General features: G+C 44.2%; 1 protein-coding gene across 4 annotated transcripts in view; it reads right to left on the bottom strand.

Annotated features, from left to right (window-relative positions):
* CLSTN1 (calsyntenin 1) overlaps positions 1-18,556 on the bottom strand; it is a 66,597-nt gene extending 48,041 nt beyond the window's left edge. The window contains exon 1 of one of the 4 annotated variants that reach the window (XM_070610902.1): positions 18,105-18,556. In XM_070610902.1, the coding sequence (XP_070467003.1) occupies positions 18,105-18,195 (91 nt within the window). In that variant the 5' untranslated portion in view covers positions 18,196-18,556. The remainder of the gene's footprint in view (positions 1-18,104) is intronic. The other 3 variants (XM_070610905.1, XM_070610904.1, XM_070610903.1) reach the window with 3 other exon arrangements.
* Positions 18,557-18,581: the final 25 nt, after the last annotated feature.

Below are 18,581 nucleotides of genomic sequence, written 5' to 3'. Positions count from 1 at the left end.
ATATGGCATGACAGGAACAAATCCACTGCCAAACCACTATCAGAACATTTCAAGTTGTTGATTTGTACACATCCATTTATCAATTAACTCTTACAATGCAAGTCAATCAGAAAACCAATTATGCAACAAAGTACATGCCATGATTTCTGTAAATTTCCTATTTTGCAATGTTATCAGAAAACACAGGCCAGGTTTGCTCTTTTCTTTCTTCTTCATCATTATCACATTTGTCTTGAATTCAAATAGGACAGGACACTGTGCTGAATCGTAACATAATAGTCTAGTGGTAATTTCCAAGTTGTGTTTTTTCTAGTCTCCTGACCTTCATATACAATGGAAAACTTTATCATACACAGTTTGGAAAAGGCCACACAGTATTCAAGACCTGCAGACATTCACGATCAACGCAAAGTTCTTAACAGTTGTTACCCAAAGTACTGTCAAAAGTTGTCTGATAAATCCATGATAGCTAATCAGAAAAGTCAAGACTCCGTCCTCGCTCCCCTAAATTTTTTGCCTTTAATACTTACATTCCCACAATAGTAACAGCAAGATAAATGCTTTGACATAGAGTTCTTACATACTTATAAAATAAATGTTGGACGTTTTTATAACCAACACAGAAGATGAGAAGGCTCAGCCTTCCTTTGCCACTTAGTCTCTAGAAACGCACGTCTGCATTAGAAAGAGCAGAATCAACACGACAAGGAGAGAACCGAAGTCTGAGACTGGAAGACACGAAAGAAGAAGAAAAGGACATACTTCCTCTGAGTTATTTTGGGTTTTTCAAACCCCAGGACAGTGAGAAAACTTACAGAGAGAACTGCTAACCCACACCATGGTTGATCTTTAAGGAATCTGCAAAGCATAAAACACCTGATTCAAAATGGGAAGAAGATGGACATTTTAAACTCTATTTCAATGAGTCTGACACTGATCATTCTAGGCTGCTTTTTGTGCCTTTAGGGAAGGAAAGGAAATCACAAAGAGCTGGTGACATTATTCACAAAAACAAAGTGTCCAAACATTTTCTCTTTTGAGAGGGTTATTAGGAAAGCCACAGGGAAGCTGGAAGGATAACATCAGCTGTGATTTATGAAGTGCCAAGTTCCTTGATAAAGGTTTCACTTACCACAGCTCATCTGAAACTCCAGAAATAGTGTGTGAAACTGTGGCAAGGCCTCTCCTCATTTCTTTGTGCCTGAGAACAAGATGGCGCAATGGAAACCAGATGAAAATTAAGATAGGTGCACTTAAATTGTTCGTTTGTTTTTTTGTGCAAGGGAAGATTCACCCTACGCTAACATCTGTTGCCAATCTTCCTCCCTTTTTTTTCTTCTTTCCCCTCCGCCGTCCCCTAAAGCCCCAGGACATAGTCGTGTATAGTTGTAAGTTCTTCTGGTTCTTCTACGTGAGCCACTGCCACAGCACACCTACTGACAGACAAGCGGTGTGGCTCCCTGCCCAGGAACCAAACCCAGGCCACCGAAGTGGAGCACAGGGAACTTGAACTGCTAGGCCATCAGGGCTGGCTCCTTAAATAGGTTTAATCACCACCTCAAATAGTTGCTGAATAACAAACCCAGAGAAACCTGCAACAGTCTCTCATAATCTTTCAAAGGCTCATACTTGCTTGGCTCTCTTTAAACTTTGCATCCAATTTGAGGATGACATGAAGCTAGAATGACTAGACGGACGTGAAGTCAGGATGCAACACTGCTTAACAGAATGGAGTGGCGGGTCAAAGGCAGCAAGATGAAATGTACTAAAGATGAATGTAAAGACTTGCACTAGAACAAAGTGTCAAGGTAAAAGATGAGAAGCAAGGTTCAATACCAATTTGGGAGAGTACTTGGGGGTCTGAGTTAAACAAAGTCGGTGTGCTAAGGCGGCTGAGCAGCTTAGACAAGGGGTGCTAGCCCACACCACTCCAACTCTGCCCCTGTGTGGGGACTCGATTAAACCCTCTGCCCCATCTGACAGGTAGTATCTGCACCATGGAGCACCCAAAGAGAAAGACCAAGGCAGGTTGGGGGAGATTCTAGAAATAAAGTCCCAGGAAGAACAGCTGCAGGAAGAGGACGCTTCACTTTGAAACGTAAAACGTTGATGTGGGGATGGGAGAGGATGGTTAACTCCCTTCGCTGGTGGAAATGCAAAAGAGTGCAGCCACTGTGTGGTGGTTCCCCAACAAATTTAACACAGAAATACCATAGGACCCAATAATTCCACTCCTAGGTATATACCCAAGAGAAATAAAAACAGGTACTCAAGTACTCATGTGAATATTCACAGCAGCACTGTTCACAATAGCTAACCATGGAAACAACCGCAAACATCCATCAATGGATGGATATCAAAATGTGTAATAGCCACACAATGGAATATTATTCAGCCATTAAAAGGAATGAAGTACTGATACATGCTACCATGTGGATGAACCTTAAAAACACTATGCTGGGGCGGGCCCTGGGGCCGAGTGGTTAAGTTTGCACGCTCCGCTGCAGGCGGCCCAAGGTTTCACAGGTTCGGATCCTGGGCACGGACATGGCACCACTCACCAGGCCATGCTGAGGCGGCATCCCACATGCCACAACTGGAAGGACACACAACTAAAATATACAACTATGTACCGGGAAGCTTTGGGGAGAAAAAGGAAAAATAAAATCTTAAAAAAAATTAAAATTAAAATTAGAAAATGGTATGTTCATTTTTTGTTATATGAATTTCACCTCAATTTTAAAAAGAGGGGAGTTATATGGAATTGCATTAATAAAACAGGAAACATAGTGTTTACTATAGTGTTCTAAACACTTACAAAATCTGTTTAATCCTCCTAACAACCCTGAGATAGGTACTATTGTCCCTCTTTTGCAGACGAAGAAAGTGAAGCACAGAGAGATTAAGTAGCCTGTTGAAGAGCACACAGCAAGCGGACAGCAGAGCTGGACTTGATCCCCAATAGTTTAGCTCCAGAGTCCACGTTATTTCACTCCACTGCACTCCTACAGTGCCAGCGTTTATTCTGTGGGGATCCAGAGGCAGAACCGAGACTAAGGACTTTCTGAAAATGAAGGCTGCCCTCCAAAAGGAAAGGAGCCCCTGATCAGACGAACTCCAGCAGAGCCTGGCCAACCGAGCTCAGGGCTCACTGTAGACAAGGAGCACATCAAAAGCTGCACGGGCTCATTTCTAAAGCTCTTGTCAACTCCAAAACTGATTTGAGCACAGTGTGCAAACTTCTGAGATATTCGCATAAAGAAGAGCTACAAAATTAAGAATGTAACTTTGTTAATACAATGTACCCTTTCTCCAGAAATTTTAAAACTCCACTACGATTCTATAATTCTGACTCAGCTGCACATGAAAGGTTTGCAACAAGTCACCAAACTTATGCTTTCTGAATATTATTTATTACAGAAAGAAATAAGGTTAAAGACACTTTAGATTGGTCTCCACCACATTCCTGCTTTTCAGACTCTGAGCTATGAAAGTATCATACTGACGACAACTTCACCTGTTTCCTCTTTGGTAAAATGGGCTGAGTGAACTAAGTGATTTCCAGAATCCCTTCCATTTCCATAATTCTAGCCATGTAACTCAGAAGCTGACTTTTATAGAGAGATTTGGAGATATTTTAAGTTTAATGGTGTAAAAGTACGTAATATTCTAATGCAAAGATATACAAATAGCCAGATTATTTAAGCGGGAAGACAAACTGCCAGATTTTAAAATAAAAGGACCTTATCATAAAAGGGGAGAAAGGATTAGATGACCTCTCAAGGGGAAAGTGGATTTATGGAATGTTGTCGAGCCGAAAACTGGTCATCCGTGATCAAGGGAAACGCCAAACCAAACAATTTCCCTGCCAGACGGACAGGACAGGTACGTGCCCAAGCACAACTGACTCCAATTCTGAGAAAACACCCTGAGATTCTGCAGGAGGACGAAGCAAACAGCAGTACAGACTTCTTTTGTTGTGGTAGTTTTATGAAAAGCATTTTTACAATGAAATCAGCCATTTAAAGGTCTCAAAAGGGCCATCTTGTGAGGAAAAACAAAGATGGTAATCTTTCTTTTTTTAAATATTGAACTTAAAAAAGAAGAGGCTTGTTTTTTTTCTAGATCTCATTCCACAGAAAATACTAATAAGGTGAGTGTATACTACCAAAGAAAACGCCCAAAGAAACCTGTTTTTAACATCTACTTATACTTTTTCACCATTCTTGCCTTCTCCTTCATTAAAAATGTGTCCCCACAGAAAAATTAAAAAGAAAACCAAAGCAATAACGCACAGGCACACAAGACCCTGATGCCACACGTGCGGGTCCTGACCGCCCCCACAAGGCCCCTCGCTGGGCGGCAGCAGACTGCGCTGTACACTGCAGGCAAAGCCAGGCCTGAGGGCCCCTGCGCTCCTGTCTTCTACACCCCAGAAAGCAAGTGACAAGGTCAGTAAGAGAGACATGATTACAGGAATAAGTGAATTAACTCTGATTTTTTTTTTTAAAAAGATGCATTTCTTTTTTTTTCTTTTAAAGATTTTATTTTTTCCTTTTTCTCCCCAAAGCCCCCCGGTACATAGTTGTGTATTCTTCGTTGTGGGTTCTTCTAGTTGTGGCATGTGGGACGCTGCCTCAGCGTGGTCTGATGAGCAGTGCCATGTCCGCGCCCAGGATTCGAACTAAGGAAACACTGGGCCGCCTGCAGCGGAGCGCGGGAACTTAACCACTCGGCCACGGGGCCAGCCCCTGATTTCTTTTTTTTTAAGTAAATCATTTGCAAGCTTTGCCTTGCTATCTCCACTATTAATCAGAAGTGAATTACTGGTGACACATCCCCCAACTGTATTTTTTTCTTTTCTTTAAAGATTGTATTTTCCTTTTTTCTCCCAAAGCCCCCCGGTACAAAGTTGTGTATTTTTAGTTGTGGGTCCTTCTAGTTGTGGCATGTGGGACGCCACCTCAGCATGGCCTGATGAGTGGCGCCATGTCCTCGCCCAGGACTTGAACCAGCGAAACCCTGGGCAGACAAGCAGAGCGCAGGAACTTAACCACTCGGCCACGGGGCGGCCCCGTCCCCCAACTGTATTTTGACACCAAACCCTGCCCCAGGGCTGCAGGTATCAGACTATGGTCTGCAGACGCTGGGGGGCCCCACGACCCTTCATGGGGTCCCCAAAGGCCTCTCTTCTCCAGCTACATATCTGGGCAAGGCCAAATTTTCTTCATCGACTTCACCCAAACAGCAGATAACAAGTTAAATGCAGAATCTTGTCTTCTCTTAAACCCACATTAAAGACATCAGCAAAAAAGTAAAACAATGCCAGTCTTCTTAGTAAATTGCTTTTTGTTTTAGAAAATGTAGTGATTTTTCATTTTAAAAAATGAGTTTATTACTGCTGTTTCAAATAAATTAATAATTAAATATTTTAATAGGCTCTCAGTGTAATTTCTAACAGAGTAAATATTGATAGATGAAATTCACGTAAACACAAGTTCTTTGAGGTCCTCAACAACTTTTCAGAGCATGGGAGTTCTGACACCAAACAGTCTGGAAATCCTAAAGGATTACATACATCTCACTGCATCCGTCTAACGGGTTATTATACCCACTATACCCATGACAAATATTTAATGAATGGCTTTGAGAAAGTTATAGAACACCCTGTATAAAATGAACTCATTTTGTTTAAAACTTTACGTAAATTTTTACAAGGGAAAAAAATATAGACATATACATAAAAGTGTCAAGATGAATGATCTCAGAGAGGCAGTATTTTAGGTCATTTTAACTTATTCCTTTTTGCACTAAACTGTATTTTTCAGAGCCGGCTCAGTGGCATAGTGGTTAAGTTCAGCACACTCTGCTTTGGTGGCCTGGGGTTTGCAGGTTCAGATCCCAGGTGCAGACCCACACTACTTAAGCCATGCTGTGGCCGTGTCCCACATAAAACAGAGGAAGATTGGCAGAGACGATAGCTCAGTGACAATCTTCCTCAAGCAAAAAGATAAATAAATAAATAAATTGTATTTTTCTTTGTTTACTGTAAGCAGGCTGGGGGAGAGCCAGAGCAGTATTTCTCAAAGTGTGTTCTAGGAACACTGGTGCCACACGATGCTCCAGGAAGAGTCCACGGTCAAGTTAGTTAGATAAATGCTGATTACACCATCCCCCCCCCCCCCAGCCATTCTCCAACACACATGAGTATGCTAAAGGTTCTGAGAAGTCCTGCAGTAATGAAACCTGTTTAACAGCATTTCCCAAACTTAGGTAACCAACAGATTCCTTTTACCAAGTAACACCTGTCCATGTAACACACTTAAGCAAACACTGCCTTAGAGATCAATCTACCATCCTACAGAACAAGAGGAGGCCTGCAGCTGACCGCTTCCTCGTTACCATCAGAAGTCACTACCGCCACCATCACTTAGAAGGGATGACTTCTGGTAAATGACACATACAATTCCATCAAGAATACTTGGCATTACGTAAAACACATTTTTTTTACATTTGCTTTAGTAAAATGACTCCACAAGGGGGTAAATTTAATATAGATTTAGGAACTTGGAAAATTCAAGGAATGGTTTTAAATAGCAATTCTTAGGTAAAATTTTCTTTGATGAAAAACATTAAGTACATTTGCCCCTGATTGATTCCTTTTAACGATGCACGTTAGCAAGTATTCTCTGAAAGGGATGACCCGCATAGACACGCAGTCCCTGGCCTGGTGGACACACAACGTGCAACCTGCAGATGACCCAGGGCACCGGCCCTGCCTCTCCTCCCAGCTCCCCTACCTCCGTCCCCCATCAGCCACTCCGGCCCGGCAGTGCTGCCACCTGGGCGCCAGGGGTCTCACTGGCCCATGTCTCTTCCCTCTGCTTCCTTTCTTCTTTTCAAGATCACAAAGAACAGGCTATCTTCCCCGCTCCTCTCACAGGCCAGGTCACCTAGCAGTGAGGTAATTGGGCTCCTTCCTCCTCCTCAATCTTCCTTTTACTTCGGTCTCCTCTTCACTCCAGGTGTGAGCCGAGGAGCGTCTGATCATGGCTGACCCTCCCCGCAGAATCTTTTAGAGCTACTGCAAGACCTACTTACCACAAAACTTGAACCAGCACGTCGTCATTGGTAATACTATAATGGTGCGTGTGCTATGTTTTATTGCAAATTTGCCTGATTTTCACTTCTTATGGGTTAGACAGGTTTCTGACCATCACTTTTAGAGTTTAAACAGTTATAACGATGTTTCCAGGGGAAAACACAATTTGCGTTCCAATGTGAATTCCTAATAGTTGGATATGAATTGCCTTTTCAGGTCCTCTGGGAACCAGAAATGAGCCCCAGGAAACAACATCTCAAGACAAAGCTAGGTGAAGACAGCTGACAACAGTCACTAGAAGATGTCACAGAGCTGCAGAAGTCAAGGAGTCCCAGCCAGCGGGGAGTCCACTTTACCCAGGCAATACAATCTGAGAATGAGGAAACAAAACGTGCCTGAGCGGGGCCAAGCCCGGCGGTGCAGCGGTTAAGTTCTCGGGCTCCACTTCGGCAGCCCCGGGTTCTCCAGGTAGGATCCCAGGTATGGACCTACGCACGGCTTGTCAAGCCATGCTGTGGCAGGCGTCCCACGTATCAAGTAGAGGAAGACAGGCACAGGTGTTAGCTCAGGGCCAGCCTTCCTCAGCAAAAAGAGGAGGATTGGTGGCAGATGTTAACTCAGGGCTAATGTTCCCCCCAAAAAATTAAAATTAAAAAAAAAAGCATCTGAGCAATTTAGAAGAAAAATCTCAATCTGACAGAACTAGACACGGACTAACTTCTGTTAGCCACCACTGGGGGCTCCACCACTGCCCAGTGCATCAGCTTGCCTCAGTTTACCCGTCCTTGGGTTTCCACAAGACAAGGGACAGTCAGGACTGCCCTATTCTAAGCCAAGGCTTCTGCCCCCAGATCCCTATCTGCTCTCCCACTCCACTGAGCTGAGCTTCTAGATAAAGTAGAAACTTCAGGAAGCTGCTTAAGCTTCCTCCCTTCAAGCCTAAACAACCAAACCCTGGCCTAAACCTCTACTTGCTTTCTCTTTGCCTCTGGCTTCATGCTGTCCATCAGCACTGAGAACCACATATGCATATACTCAACAACAAAAGATTTTTCTTTGCAATGAAGACATAGTCTGTTCAGACCCACCTGCATTAATTTTTTAAAGTAGTGGTAAAAATCTCAAACCTTTCAAGAATACTCAGAATAATTCTAGAAAAAAATGCGATTAATAAACTCCATCAATTGAATAAGCAAATATATAGTAATCACTGGCATTTATGATCTAACACAGTTCATCAAATATTAATGTTGCAGTTACTATTAACGAAAGTTACCATGAGGCGAGGGTGCAGACTACGTTATGAAACTATCCCACTGGTATATACTCCTCCAGTTAGAAGTTTAAAAATGTCAGATTTCATACAAAAAAGCATCTAAGTCATTTTCTATTCTAGGCTTTGAATGTTTAATAGACGATGATTAGTTGCTTCTCTTAATTAAGCAAGAGAAGGCTTCGTACCCTTGGGCACGGACTTTTTAAACTCTTGCCAAATGAAAATACTTTATTCAGGAATCCCAGGCAGATATTAATGGATATTTACAAACAACTCAGAAGCAAGATCAGAAACACTGCCAATTTGGGGTATAATCCAGGCTGAGGATTATCAAGGTAACCTGACACTAACACAGCCGCAGAAACCGAGGTGCCCAAACACTGAGAACGGCTGCTGCCCGCCTTCCAGTCTCCCACTGGTCCTTTAATAATTGTAGCCCCAAAGGAGTGGGGCCGAGGGCGGACATTAAATTAAAACCAGAACATTCTGCTACTTACTAGCTACTCTGATAAACATTGGAAACGCATGGCAAAAAAAGATTAGGGATTATCCAAGAATTTTAATTATTTCTTGTTATCCTTGTTACTAATTCCATAAGTAATAGGAAACTGGCATGAATTAGTCAAGGCGTTTTAAAGGTAAACATACAAAGGCTTTAATCTCCCAACAAAAGCGACCCTATTCCTCAACCAGACTCCACCTCCGACGCACTCAATTGTCTGTTGTGAACTTGTTATCGTCTGTCCTTTGCTGGGTGCCAGGGGACAGAGAAGAGCCTGTAGCCTCCACCGTGGGACCACCAGCGAAGAAAAGTCTTCCGACCAGGAGAGGGGGCATCAGCCGGGAGGTGCTGGTGAGGCGGCTGTGCGTCAGCTGGTTCCTGAGAGGGCGCCCAGAGGACCACATCCTGACTGTCAACACCCTACCACACGAGTCCATCGATACTCAGGACCCATTTCCCGGGTGTGCCAGGCCCCACGCTTGGTTTAATGCTGTTGCCATCTCGAAATGCTTAATAATTTGTGAACAAAGGGGCCCCCACTTTGATTTTGCGTTTGGCCCCACGTATCATGCAGCTGGTTCTATCAATACGCATCACTAACTACATGTGAAATATGCAGAATTAAATGTGACTAGATTCTGCATTTCAGATAGAATGAGTTATGCTCTTTAAAAGCCAATTTATAAAAGACAACCTTACACAAATCATTCTCAAGTTTTACTTATCTTCAATTTGAGTTTACGACAATATTTTTTCTTGGTGGTCTTCAAAACAAAAGTACTGTATTATATTAAAAAAATTTTTTTAAGTATTAGGAAGAGCTCAGAATAAATGTCTTTGTTACACTTGAAGTAGGTATTAAACAAAGATGACATTCATTTTTACTGAGTTTTGAAATTCATTTTGAATCTAAAGACAAATTTCTAAGTGTTTTATACTGTGATTGAAAATTGGGTAAATAATGAATAGGTAATTAATAAAATCAAACGATCAGGCAAAATAACTTTAACAAAGCACACTTTTTAGCCGATTAGCATAACAAAAACGTCATGAACGAAGAAATGTCATTTTCTAAATTAGTTTCAGTCCAAGAATTCTAGTGTTTCTTCCAGTTCCTTTCGTAAAGTGAAATCCTGCTCAGGGCACCTAGAGCTTTGCTCTGCTGGGGACTGGGGGCGTGTCCCCCACTACCGTGTCTGCAGCACTGTACATGCACACTCCTCAGATCACAGCCAGACCCAGGGCCTGGGCGATGGATGCTGGGCCACAAGGCTCTCAGCCTTTCTTCAAGTGAGAGGTGGTAAAAACAACACTGCAGGGCCGCCTGCCAGCACAGATCTGACGGCTTGATAAGATTTAGTCCTGAGGAAAGCAGGCTGAGTGTCCAACACCGTTTGTAAGAAAAGGGTTGCTTTGTGAGCTCGCACCCAGGGCTGCCTGACCGGTTGTCTGGACGTGTGAAGAAACGTCTGTTCTACAGGGAAGGCTACTTGAGTGTAGAGGACAGAGCTGTCAAAGTTCCTTTCAACCCAAGGTCTAAGGTCCTGGGTAGAAACGATATGATAGACAATGGCAAGAGGAAGCAGCGGGTTGGATGAAATGCCAGTCTATCCTTAGAGCAAGAATATCAGCCAGTGAAAATTCTCCTAAGGAAATTCTTCTTGGCCAACTGTTAAATATGGATCTGATTAGAAAGATGCTCCTAGGAGTGATTCCAGAGGTCAAGAGTGAATGCAGGGGCCGGCCCCGTGGCCAAGTGGCTAAGCTTGCACACTCCACTACAGTGGCCCAGGGTTTCACCGGTTCGGATCCTGAGTGCGGACATGGCACCACTCACCAAGCCACGCTGAGGCAGCGTCCCACGTGCCACAACTAGAAGGACCCACAACTATGTACTGGGGGGCTTTGGGGAGAAGAAGGAAACATAAAAATAAAATAAAAATTACAAAAAAAAAAAGAAAGTGAACGCAGCACGGTGCAGCCACTTTGGAAAACAATTTGGCAGCTCCTCAAAATGTTAAACAGATTTGTCATAAGACCCCGCAATTCAGGGCTGGCCCGGTGGCCGAGTGGTTAAGTTCCTGCGCTCCGCTGCAGGCGGCCCAGTGTTTCGTTGGTTCGAATCCTGGGCGCGGACATGGTACTGCTCATCAAACCACGCTGAGGCAGCATCTCACATGCCACAACTAGAAGGACCCACAACGAAGAATATACAACTATGTACCGGAGGGCTTTGGAGAGAAAAAGGAAAATAAAAGAAAATAAAATAAAATCTTAAAAAAAAAAAAAAAGACCCCGCAATTCCACTCCCAGGTACGTACACAAGATAACTGAAAATAGATGTCCACCCAAAAACCTGTACATGAGTGTTCACTGTAACATTAGTCACAATAGTCACAACGTGGAGAACAATCCACAAGTCCATCAACTGACGAATGGATAAACAAAACATGGTCTGTCCACACAACAGAATATTCTCTTAGTCCGTTTGGGCTGCTGTAACAAAAGACCACAGACGGGGTGGCTTAGAAACAGAAATTTATTTCTCACAGTTCTGGAGGCTGGAAGTCCGAGACCAAGGCGCCAGCTGATTCAGCGTCTGGTGAGGGCCTGCTTCCTGGTTCATGGCTGGCCGTCTTCTCCACACGCGCTCACATGGTGGAAGGGCAAGGAAGCTCTCAGGGGGCTCCTTTACAAGGGCACTAATCCCATTCACGAGGGCTCCACCCTCATGACCTGATCACCTCCTACAAGCCCAACCTCCAAATACCACCACACTGGGGATTAGATTTCAGCCCAGGAATTTTGGAGGGACACAAACATTCAGTCTACAGCAAATGTTACTCAGCCATAAGAAGGAAGGAAGCACTGACACATGCTACCACATGGAAGAACCTTGAAAACGTTGTGCTAAGTGGAAGAAGCTAGTCAAAAAGGGCCACATATTGTAAATTCCATTGATATGAAATGTCCAGAACAGGTAAATCCATAGAGACAGAAAGTAGATTGAAAGTAGACAGAAAGCAGTTGTCAGGGGATGGGGGAAAAGGAGACTTCAGAGTGATTCCTAAGGGGTATGGAGTTTCTTTTTGGGATGATGAAAATGTGCTGAGGGACTGGCCTGCTGGCGTGGTGGTGAAGTTTGCATGCTCCACTTCAGCGGCCTGGGGTTCACTGGTTCAGATCCTCGGCACCGGCCTACACACGGCTCATCAAACCATACTGTGGTTGCATCCCACAGAGGAGAACTGGAGGGACTTACAACTAGAATATACAGCTATGTACTGGAGCTTTGGGGAGAAAAAAAAAAAAAAGAGGACTAGCAACAGATGTTACCTCAGGGCCAATCTTCCTGACCAAAAAAAAAAAGAAGAAGAAAAAAAGAAAACGTGCTGAAATTAGATAGTGGTGATGGTTGCACAACTTTGTGAATATACTAAAATCACTGAATTGTAAACTTTAAAAGTGTGAATTTTATAGTATGTGAATCATATTTCAATAGTTTAAAAATAAAAAAAAAGAGTGGGTGTACAAAAAGAAAGTCTTCTTTCATCCTAAACAATGAGTTCTGGGGCCAGCCCAGTGGTGCAGTGGTTAAGCTCGCATGTTTCACCTCAGCGGCCTGTGGTTTGCTGGTTCAGATCCCGGGTGTGGACCCACACACCACTTGTCAAGCCATGTTGTGGGAGGCATACCACCTACAAAGTAGAGGAAGATGGGCATGATATTAGCTCAGGGCCAGTCTTCCTCAGGGAAAAAAAAAAAGAGGAGGATTGGCAGCAGATGTTACCCCAGGGCTAATCTTCCTCAAAAAAAAAGTTAAAAAAAAAGTAAAACTAAACAATGAGTTCAAGAAAGTAGAGCTCAAGGTAGACTTGAAAAGTCGCAGACTCTGGAGCCGGCCCAGTGGCGCAGCGGGTCAGTGCGCACGTTCCGCTTCTTGGCAGCCCAGGGTTCACCAGTTCAGGTCCCGGGTGCAGACATGGCACCGCTTGGCACGCCATGCTGTGGTAGGCGTCCCACATATAAAATAGAGGAAGATGGGCACGGATGTTAGCTCAGGGCCAGTCTTCCTCAGCAAAAAGAGAAGGATTGGCAGCCGATGTTAGCTCAGGGCTAATCTTCCTCAAAAAATAAATAAATAAATAAACAAAAGTAGCAGACTCTATAGAAGTTCTTGTCACAAGAGAATCAGAGTGGTGCAAGACAGCTGACTGAAGGATAAGAGTCGTGTCTGACCAAAGGTGAAGAAGAAAAGCACTGGTCTTCCTTTACTGTGCTACCACCTACTCACTGGGGTTTCGGAACGGAAAGAAGTTAACTTTCAAATGCATTTTCCAGGTTTTTAAGATGTTCTCAATTCAGTCACTTTGAAGTAACTGAATCTTTCCCTAGGACTTTAAAAATAAAGCCTTAGCAACAGACCTAGTGAAAAATCTTAATTGAATAATAATATCCTACAGTTAAATGAGAAAACAAACAGAAATATGCCTAAAACACAGGGGAGAAAGGACCTGTCAAACCAGGGACAAATGCAGCAGCCCAATTCCTAGGTGGCGGCTCTACAAAAAAGATGGGGACCGCGCGTCCACGGCAGTCTGAGGTTCCTCTCTCCGGCCTTCGCAGTCTCTACTAGTTCAAAATGTCACTTCTAAGGCTTTTTTTAAAACCGTGCAAGAACATGACGCTGCGTAAATCATTTCCACCAATCTTGAATCCATATTCCTTAAGCTCTACTAAAATGTGGATTTTGGGGGCTGGCCCGGTGGCGCAGTGGTTAAATGTACACGTTCCACTTCAGCAGCCTGGGGTTCGCTGGTTCAGATCCCAGGTGTGGACATGGCACCACTTGGCAGCCATGCTGTGGTAGGCATCCCACATATAAAGTAGAGGAAGATGGGCACAGATGTTAGCTTAGAGCCAGTCTTCCTCAGCAAAAAGAGGACTGGCAGCAGACGTTAGCTCAGGGCTAATCTTCCTCAAAAAAAAAAAAAAATCTGCATTTTTATAGCAAATCAATCACTTAAATTTCATTTACAAAGACACATTTCTTGAAGTACCTCTGCTCCTACCAAATCAATACTACAGAAAAAGCAAGGTATATTTTTAAAAGTATAATGATCTAAAACCTCAATTAACCAGAATATGTGAGAAATAGACTCTTGGTGATTTTTCAGAACAATGAGATCTCCTATTTTGTTTCAATTCTTATAAATGAAAACCCTATCCAAAACCTTATATTTTCCTGTCTTAGGAAGCAATAATAAAAATAATTCAATCCTTTTTTTTTCATGTCTTAAAAATTTTAACATCCCGCACGTTCCTCATTTTAAACATTAAAAGTTGGTTGAATAAGCTTCCCCAAGTCCTGAAATTAGTCTCATGGAATTACGGCATTTTCTAATCTCAATGCAAAAATATATCATATAAGTTTCATTTATCAGTCATATTCTTCATCTCTAAAACATGAAGTATTAATTTTTTTTTTCCTTTTTCTTCCCAAAGCCCCCCGGTACATGGTTGTATATTCTTAGTTGTGGGTCCTTCTAGTTGTGGCACGTGGGACGCTGCCTCAGCATGGTTTGATGAGCAGTGCCATGTCCGCGCCCAGGATTCGAACCAACGAAACACTGGGCCGCCTACAGCGGAGCGCACGAACTTAACCACTCCGCCACGGGGCCGGCCCCTAATTATTCTTTTTTGGTTCAAAAATCAAATAGTACTGACACAGATCATGTATGATATGAACTCCTGAAACTTCCTGAAAAAGAATTTCTACGAAACTGCTTGGTTTTAAGCTTCTTTTCCTAAAAGTAGCAAGTAGCCAACAGATGGGTTCCAGTTAACTGAAGGCTCCAGTTAATCGAGTTACAGCTCTTAAATTGGAATACATTCAGAATTTTTTTTTTCCCTTCTCCCCAAATCCTCCCAGTACAGAGCTGCATATTTTTTAGTGTGGGTCCTTCTAGTTGTGGCATGTGGGATGCCGCCTCACCACGGACGAGCGGTGCCATGTCCTCGCCCAGGATCCGAACCAGCAAACCCCGGGCCGCCAAAGCAGAACATGCGAACTTAACCACTTGGCCACAGGCCCGCCCGGCGTTCAGAATTATTGACATTTAACCTAATAATATTAGCAATAAAAATGTTAGCTGTAGTACTGAAGCCTGTATTCAAATGACTTTTTCCTCAAAGTTGCTTCTGAAAAACAAGGTAACAAATTAAGAAACCATTTTCAAAAAAAGTTGAGAATGACTGTTTACAAATGGCCTCGGGGCGGCCCGGGCAAGAGTGGTTAAGTTCCCGAGCTCCGCTTCCGAGGCCCAGGGTTTCCTGGTTCGGATCCTGGGTGCAGACATGGTACTGCTCATCAGGCCATGCTGAGGCAGCGTCCCACATGCCACAACTGGAAGGACCCACAACTAAGAACACACAACTATGTACCGGCGGCTTTGGGGAGAAAAAGGAAAAAAATAAAATCTTTAAAAAAAAAAAAAAAGGACTCCAAGTGGTAGCCACAAAGCTACAGCCTCCTAATTTCTATGATCTAATATCCCCAATACTGTAATCAACAGAACGGATCCTTGAAAAATTATCTGCTAATGAATTCTTACACCTATATTGCAGGATTTAAGTTTAGTTTATACTCTAAGTCTGTAACGTTTCTTGCAGGATATAACATCTATCTGTCAGGTGAAAACAGGATACATATGTAGAAACAGAAAACACCAAAATGCCCTTCCATCTTCAGGCATATGTTCCAGTGAGAGGAGCCAGACAACAAACAAAATAAGTAAATAACAAATGAGATACGTGCTATGGAAAGAAACTAAGTGAAGCAGGGAAGGGAGGGTTCAGGGGTTCAGAGAGGAAATTTCAAAGAGGGTGGTGAGGAGCAGACCTCACTGAGAAGTCTGTGTGCAAAGGGGAAGTAACAGCGAATATTATTTATTCAATTTTGAAACGCATTACCTGATTGCATTTATTTTTATTTAACATTCATATAAGCTTTCTATTCTCTCTACTTCAATTTTCTACTTCCTGATCATTGACTGACTGAAGAGAAGGAAGGCAGCCTGCAGACACGGCCATCTAGGGCATGCCAAGGATATTTCTAATATTTGGTTTACTTGATGTTTTTTGAGAACTATGGCTACAATTAAAGTGAAATTGAAGGGTTTTGGAGATAAAACAATTAATAGTCAAAATGCAATTTTTACTACAAAACCTAACATTCTTTCCAGCAATTTACATGTGATCTTTATCCCATTGATAATCATTAGAGGAAGCTAGGGTATGAACAGGAGTTCATGTCATACTGTCTTGAAGCAATAAAAAATTCAGACGTTAGTTGAAATGATCTTTTAAAATGAGCCCACAGAATAGCTCCACAAATTTCATATTTACACATAAAATTCATTCCTAACATTTCAAAATGAAATGTTTTATTAGCATTTCATGTAATATTCACAAGACATTTTCTAACTTGCAACCTGGAAAAAAAACAAATGCAACAGAATAACTGATATTTAAATGTGCTTTTATTTTGAAGACTAACAATTCGTAAGTACTATAAATGCACCAAGAAAAGCTTAGAGAAAGTCAGCAAATTACAAGGGACTCAAGCACTCAACACGTCTTTCACGTAAGGTTTGTCAGTCCGCCATAATGAAGGTATTTCATAGTCGAAATTTATACTAAGTATCCCAAGTAATTCATTCATGAATAGCAAATATAAGTGAATGGACAAATTTAAGAAAGCAGGGATTTTTAACAAGAAATGTTATCACTGACGAAACTAAATATACTTGAACAGTTCCCAAAATACCGAATCCAAACCTATATTTTTTTACTGTGTGGGTTTTTCTCCAAGAGAAGCAAAGCTTTGACCTTTTTTTGGATATAACAGACTTTCAGACCTCCATCCCACATCTGGAAAGAACAATTCAAACTCAGCTTGACGTAACTTTTAAAAAATCTAATTGAGAGCAGTAAGATATTTAGTGACCAAGACCTGAATGTGACAGAGCAAAAGAATGTTAGAAATGAAATGAAAGAAGCATTCAAAGTTTATCATCCTCAATGTGAAGAAAGGAACATGGAACAAAAGATGCCTTTGCCTCTTCTGCCCAGTAATTTGTGAACACCATACTTCTCTCGATGTGTCACGCCAAGGAAGAGAAAAGGAGAATTTTTTAAAAGCTTGCTAAATTGAAATACGACGGTTTCGTCTAGACTTCCAACAATCCTCCCCTCAAAAAATTTTTTCAAAAAAAAAAACCCAGAAGAATAGATCCACGTAATCTATAGACTACACCTAGATTACTTTGCTCCAAGGCCAAGGAAAATGTTTACGATTCCAAGATCCATTCGGAAGCATCTATCTGCAATGCGTAAGCTTTTCATCGGCACGATCAGTCAATATCAGAAAGCATGTAACGTTTAAAAGGTTAAGTGAATGAAGGTTAAAACAACAAAATAATCAATTCGCTCAAAAATATTTTTTGCCAAGTAACCATAAGATAATTTCGGCCGTAAGGAATCAAAGAGGGGCTTTTGGTTTCTGTTGGAGCCATCTAAACCCTTGCACGATCTTAATTACTGTCAGAAAAACCGCACCAAGACGTCGGGGGCGGAGGAGACGAAGATTTCTAACACAGGGGGAGACCTCGCTCGTAAACCTCATCACGATTTCACCTTTGGGTGACAAGGTGGGAGGGGAGCAAGAAGTTTCAGCCTTGGCTCGTCTGAAAACAGACGTTTAAAGGACCCTGGGAGGAGGCGGAAAGGGGCAAAGATGCGGTGTCCGCGGCGCAGCAGCAGGGAACCGGGATCTCGGAAAAGGATGCGGAGGAGTGGGCTCTTATGTAAGCTCACACCAAAAAGTGTGCATGCACCCCCAGCCTGATGCACCTCTGAGCACACAACACACGTACACGGCACCTCACCCCGGGGAGGCACCCCCAGGCTGCGGGCGCTGCAGGGGAAGGTGGACCGACCCTTCAGCCCATATGCATGTCCCCCGACATCCGCGCAGCCACCCCCAGGGCTGCCAGGGGGCGGCCAGGGCCCAGGTGCCCCGCCCGGGATGGAGCCTGGCTTCCCCGGGCGCCTGCCGCGCGCGCCCACGGCCTCCTGCGTCCGGCCGCGAACCCCGCGCCCCGACCCGCCTCCCGGCCCCCGCGCCCCGACCCGCCTCCCCGCGCCCCGGCCCGGCCGCTTACCTCGCGCGGCCCAGACCCCGCCGCCGCACAGCAGCCCGGCCAGCAGCAGCCAGGCGGCCGGGGCCAGCGCGGGCGCAGGGCGGCGCAGCATCGCTCGGGCTCCGGGCGCCGCGGCCGGCCCGAGGCGGGAGCGGCAGGGACGCGCGCGGGGCGCCGAGCGGGGCTCTCGCGGCCCGGAGCCGGCTGCTTGGCACCGCGGCGAGCAGTGGGGTCCGAGGAGGGGCCGCCGCCGTGACGCTGGGCCGCGCGCTCGGGCCGCGGGCGCCCTCCCCTCCGCGGAGGCAGCGCTTCGCTGGAGGCAGCGGCAGCAACTAAGATGGCGGCGGCGCTCTCTCTCGGGTCCGGCGAGGGTACCCGGCCGGGGGCGGGGTGGCGGCGGGAGGGGCGGGGAGGGGAGGGGAGGGGAGCGGCGGCGAGGCGCGCGCGCGGCGGGCCCGGGGAGCGCGCGGGGCGCGAGAGGGCGGGGGCGGGGCGCGC

Source organism: Equus przewalskii, chromosome 2 (assembly GCF_037783145.1).
Source record: "Equus przewalskii isolate Varuska chromosome 2, EquPr2, whole genome shotgun sequence".
In the NCBI taxonomy this organism is placed as follows: domain Eukaryota; kingdom Metazoa; phylum Chordata; class Mammalia; order Perissodactyla; family Equidae; genus Equus; species Equus przewalskii.
The sequence above is the reverse complement of the archived record's forward strand: the minus strand, read 5'-3'. Positions and strand labels throughout refer to the sequence as shown.